Below are 5,293 nucleotides of genomic sequence, written 5' to 3' on the forward strand. Positions count from 1 at the left end.
AGTTAGCTAGCTATCACTTGGCAAAAAAATCAGTTGGTTTCAAGTACTGTCACCAGCCATACAGAACACATCAACCGAATCTGTATTGCATCTTTACTAGAAATATGACGAAAAATCTAAATGCAACATATGCAACATATAACACTCGACTCCTGCATGATGCATTTTTAGTTAACAAATCTTTCAATGGAGTATTCATTTAGAAACTGCTCAGTTCTGCAAACCGGTCATAAGCTGTCTTAACCAATTTCAGGTAGACAACTTCATGAATAGAAAACATGCTTATATTAAACAGGGATATTCAAATCCATCGGGGATATTCAAATCCACGCGTCTCTCGAAAGTGCTGCAAAGCACGAACTGCAGTGCAAGCCTATAGCACACCCAGACCATCTGAGAGCACCAGGCTCCCGAACTCGGGCTGGCTCCAGACCAGACGCCACTCCTGGGTAAGAACTGTGCCCGAGCCGGGCTGCGCTGGTTTCAGCGGCGCGGATGTGAGAGAACAGGCCTAGCCGCTCCTCCCCACGCAGGGTCAAGGCGAGCAGGCGATGCCAGGCCGCTTCCCGCCAAACTGGCGAGCCCGGCGCCACACGGGCGGTGCCGCCGCCGCCGCCGCCGCCGCCTGCCTGCGGCTCCACAGCAAGGGCCTGGCGAACCGCCCCCACAGACACCACACAGACAGGGGGCTTTCCTCAGAAGAGTACCCCCTGCCGACCCGCGCCGGCTCAGGCCGGGGCCAGCCTCCCATCCCGCGCACGGAATAAACCCCGAGATCGGAACCGAACGGCGCCGCGCCACTCCGCACCGGCACCCGTGCGCATGCGCGCCACTCCACCGCCCGTGACACTGCGCGCGCGCGACGCCCCGCCGCCGGGTGACAGCGCTTGCGCCGGGTGACGCCGCGCGCCCTGGCGCAAGCGCGTGCGCCACAGCCCCGCCTACTTCCCGCTCTGCCCGCCGGGGCAGGGAGCCGGCGCGGCTGTGGCGCATGCGCAGTGCGCTGCCCTTCGCCGCGTCCTCCAGCCGGTGACCTCAGGCGCCCGGTGCCACGCACACGCGCGCGCCCCGCCCCCCGCCGCCGGCGGAGCGGGGCGTTCCGTGCAGCGCAGCTATGGCGGGGCCGCTGAGGAAGGTGAGGCGCCGCGGAGGTCCTGGAGTCGAGCAGCCCGCAGCGTCCTTGTCCTGCGAGGGGAGGAGTGTCCCTCCCTGCCGTGCGCTGCGCCGGCGGGTTTCCGGGCAGATGGTGGGGGTGCCCGAAGGGCGAGGAGCGGGCTGAGGGGAGCGCGGGGCCTGGTTCCCTCCCCGGCCCGTGGGGGACAGCGCGCCCGGCGCTAGGTGCTGCAGCCGCCGTTAGCGGAGGGGGCGGGCAGGCCGGCGTGCCCCTCGCCAGCAAGGCGTTCTAGCCCCCGCTTCGTCACCTGAGCTGCTCCCCCTCTTCGCGTTCTCCCTCCCCTTCTTGTGCGCTAGGCAAAACACTGCAGATTTGTGGAATCTAATGTGTGTGGTGGGAGGTGAAGGCTTATGTCGCAGAACGGAGCCTGTCAGGTGTGTGTTGAGCCAAAACAAAACAGTCAGATAGCATGGGGATAGATGCTTAGGTACATTAAATATGTTTTTGCTGTCTATGCAGACGACTGGACTTGTAGGATTGGCTGTAGCCGAAAACCCTCGTGAGGTATGTCACATGTTTTCTTCTGTATTTAATGAAAGTTTTCAGTGAGATCAAAGTTTTTTGTTATACATTTGCATATGTAGGTATGCTGCGTACTGTAAAGTGGTGCCAATTTAAAGAAAGTATTAAAATGTTCCAAAGTGATAAAGGAAGAAAATTAGTTCTTAAAGGTTTAATTCATATCATTAGGAGTTATTTTGCACATGTGCTTTTTGTTGCATGTGCTGATTTCAAAAACTTTTTTTGCGTAAGTATGTTTATGAACCAGTTTTTGATTTCTCTCAGCTCCAGTGCAAAAGCAAAGAACTCTTTAAATTCAGGCCTTCATAAATGTAATTTCTACTTCACAAGCATACAGATTTTTGCTGCCTTGCTGTGTTGTGCTTCCAGCAAGTACTGAAATAACTTATACCTGTGTTAAGGGGGTAGGCTGGTCTTACGTGACAGAGGCTAACCACGTGGTGCAAAACCACATCAAGGCCTTGCGATGGCAAGCACAGTTGAGACTGGAATATTTCACTGGTTCTCAGGAACCACATTAGGTGATTCTCGTAGCAGTTGGGTACTTTGTTTTTACCTCTTCAGACTCAATAATGAAAGTGTGTTTGCCACATCTTGCTTATTCAAGAGGCATGACCTTTGAAATGACTTCAGTAATTCTTTACTTTCTCCATGCTTTGAAGTTTCCCACTATGCAACAATTCTATTTCAAAACTGCTTTTGCCACCAAAAGTTAGGAGTAGTGTCAAAAAGAACTATTGAAAAAATCATTATTGTTCTCTACAAATGGTTCTAGCTCAGTCTACAACCTTGTCAGACGCCTTCTTGATGAACTTCATAAATTTTGTTTTTTTCCAGTGACTTGAAGCCAAGTGTAAAGAAATCAATAATGCTTTAGTTGGAGTATAGATTCTGTGCCAGTCCCCGTTTCATTTCCTATTTTTTCTTTGACTGCAATATTCTGCTTCTGTTTCTTATTGTTCCTGTAGGACGTCCATTCCTCTTCAGTTAGATACAGTTATGCAGGCAACATATGGCCCAAAAGCTGCAATTTCTTCACCCAAATTTGTTCTTTATCACTGCATTTAAATCTAGCAATAAAAGTTTCAGGTTTTAGTTTAATCTAAATCTGTGTGTCACTCAGAACTTTGCACCAGCATGTGGAGCAGTGCCAAAAAAAAGAAAAGAATCTAGTTATGCTTTGGTAGCTTATGTGCTTCTTTATATCTTGTCCAGGCAATTTTTCAGAAACTGATGATTTGGACATGAATTTGCCTCATTTTCTTTTTAGAAGTATGGTTGGTATTAGAAGCACAGCTTTTGTTGTTTCCATTTTGCATCAAATATACTTCAGATTGCAACTTACTTTTTTTGTTCCTTTTTTTTTTTCATTTGCGGAGTCTGACAGTGGTAACTTCCCAGTCCTGATAAATCCCGGTCTTAGACAAGACAGAGTTCTGTGGTTCAGACTTAGTTATTTTGTTAATCCTACTCTTCTGGATTGAATACCATAACCCTCTGTATTTTGTGTACAGATAGTTAGCTAATAGGTTAAGTAGCACAAGAAGTTAAATAATTCAAGTTGTGTATTTTAACCATGTCTTGTGATGACTTCAGCGCCTGCGAATACTGTACACAAAAATCCTTGGTGTCCTGCAAAAAATACCCAAAGATGCAGCATACAGGAAATACACTGAGCAGATTGTGAATCAACAATTCAATTTGGTGCAAACAGTAAGTACAGTGCTGTTTTGTGAATGTTACACATGAAAAGATTTTTAGGATGAGAAGAATGAATTTCAAAATGACTGGCTGTTTTTGCATGTATACAAAAGTATATGCGACGTTCAGGTATTAATTCAGAAATAATTGAAGTCGAGGTTTATTTTTGTTATTGACTGGAATATTTCAATGGTATATTAAAAAGTATTGTTAATTTCTCACTGATGTTTTCTGCGAAAATTAGAAGAAAACACAGTTTTTTGAAGATTCGCAGAACAGTGGTAGTTACCACACGCTTGCATAAAAAAATGCATGTGCTCTTATCAATGTAGTACCTCAGCACAGTCCTGCCTTTGATGTTTTAAAACACTATTTGGTACATTAAACTACGCAGTACTGGTATTGTGTGTTTGAAGTGATAATTGGAAGGTCGCGTATCATTTTATAAAAAGTTAAGATCAACATTTTCTTTCAAGATACATACTAAAGCCTTTAGCTGCTAAAGCTTCTTTATATGTCATTAAATAGTACTAATTTTTTGTATTTATCATTGAGATTTTGATGTTTGTTTTCCAATAAGAAAAGTGTGTGAGATTTCTTTGATAATGTAAAATGAGAGAAGCTGGCTACTTTGGTAGTTTTGAGTGTGATTCGGTTAAATTACCATTTTCATGCATTATCTGGGTTTTCTACTTCTCAGTAAAACTAAACATTTATTTATACGTATTTCAATACACAGGAGACTGATGTGCAAAAACTACAGGACAAACTGAATAGTGGACACATAGAAGAAGTCATTGTACAGGTAAAGTGGGGAAATTTAAGGTTAAGCACAAAAAGGAGTGGTGGTTTTCAGTGTTCCTTTGGATGAGCTTCTTTTCAGAAAATTGACAGTTTTCCGTATCTTTCTTTGCTGCAAAACAAACAGAAAAAAAAATAATCTGAAAACCATTTGTCATGTAGTAGTTGGGGTGACCGTGCTAAAACCTGACACAATTAACATGTGTTTACTGTATCATGCTTACATACATACCATGTATACCTACACTGCTTCTTACAGAGTCTAAATCAGTCGAAAGGGCAGGAGATGACTGAATAATACTGAGGGATAATCCAAATGGACTGGAATATATCATGAAATTGTCATTGGGAATGACTAGATGAACAGACTATCTGTTTGGCTATTTGGAGATGTTTCAGTATGTTTTTTAAAAACAAAAAACTAAACCCCCAAAACACGCAGTTCCTTTTGATGTTTATAGATGAAATTTGTGATAGTCCCTGACTGTGATATATAGTGATGTCACTGAAACAATGAACTGAAATAGAGGTAATTTAATTCTTTGGCAATTGTATAGAATTTAAGAATTTGTGTATGGGGTTTATTACAGGCTGAAAATGAGCTTTCCCTGGCAAGAAAAATGACACAGTGGAAACCATGGGAGCCTCTAGTTGAAGAACCTCCTTCTGACCAGTGGAGATGGCCAGTATAATTTTGAAAATAGTATAACCTCTTGAAAGTCAAAAAAAAAGTTAATCTATCGTTACTGACAGTTGTCTTTAAATTAAAGATAATAACTTCATAAAAACGTGTTCTGTCCTAATGTCCACTTATATTTAGCAATCTAAATACTGCTTCCAATATCTTGCAAAAATGGTTTTAAGAAAATTCTTTTCAGCTGTTGTACAGCCTTTGGTTTATTTCCTTTTTGTAATGTATTACTAACAGAGTATTTGTGCCTCATTCTGAGTTATTTTTATAATCTGTATGTTAACAAATACAGATATTATGGGTTATTTGAAATCAGAATCAAAGCTGTAGAAAAGTGGGATCTCACTTTTCTCTCCCACTTCTGGTTATGTATTTTTGCCAGCCACTGCTTGTCTTTATGACTG

General features: G+C 43.4%; 1 protein-coding gene across 3 annotated transcripts; it reads left to right on the plus strand.

The window, feature by feature from the left end:
- The first annotated feature begins 1,075 nt into the window (after positions 1–1,075).
- On the plus strand, positions 1,076–5,023 carry NDUFA5 (NADH:ubiquinone oxidoreductase subunit A5). 3 transcript variants are annotated; one of them, XM_086609957.1, is made up of 5 exons: positions 1,076–1,135; positions 1,634–1,678; positions 3,293–3,409; positions 4,137–4,202; positions 4,789–5,013. In XM_086609957.1, exons 1-5 carry the CDS (start codon positions 1,115–1,117, stop codon positions 4,888–4,890), a joined length of 351 nt encoding a protein of 116 aa, XP_086466083.1. In that variant the 5' UTR covers positions 1,076–1,114; the 3' UTR covers positions 4,891–5,013. The 3 variants fall into 3 exon arrangements, with proteins under 3 accessions (XP_086466083.1, XP_086466085.1, XP_086466084.1); XM_086609959.1 differs by lacking the exon at positions 3,293–3,409 and having other exon boundaries at positions 4,789–5,023; XM_086609958.1 differs by lacking the exon at positions 1,634–1,678 and having other exon boundaries at positions 4,789–5,014.
- The last annotated feature ends 270 nt before the right edge of the window (positions 5,024–5,293 follow it).

Source organism: Tauraco erythrolophus, chromosome 4 (genome assembly GCF_009769465.1).
Source record: "Tauraco erythrolophus isolate bTauEry1 chromosome 4, bTauEry1.pri, whole genome shotgun sequence".
NCBI lineage: Eukaryota > Metazoa > Chordata > Aves > Musophagiformes > Musophagidae > Tauraco > Tauraco erythrolophus.

Coding starts and splice junctions, on each gene's coding strand:
- NDUFA5 (XM_086609957.1), top strand. CDS start 1,115: ATGGCGGGGCCGCTGAGGAAG. Junction 3,410..4,136: donor AATTCAATTTGGTGCAAACA/GTAAGTACAGTG, acceptor TTCAATACACAG/GAGACTGATGTGCAAAAACT. Junction 4,203..4,788: donor TAGAAGAAGTCATTGTACAG/GTAAAGTGGGGA, acceptor GGTTTATTACAG/GCTGAAAATGAGCTTTCCCT.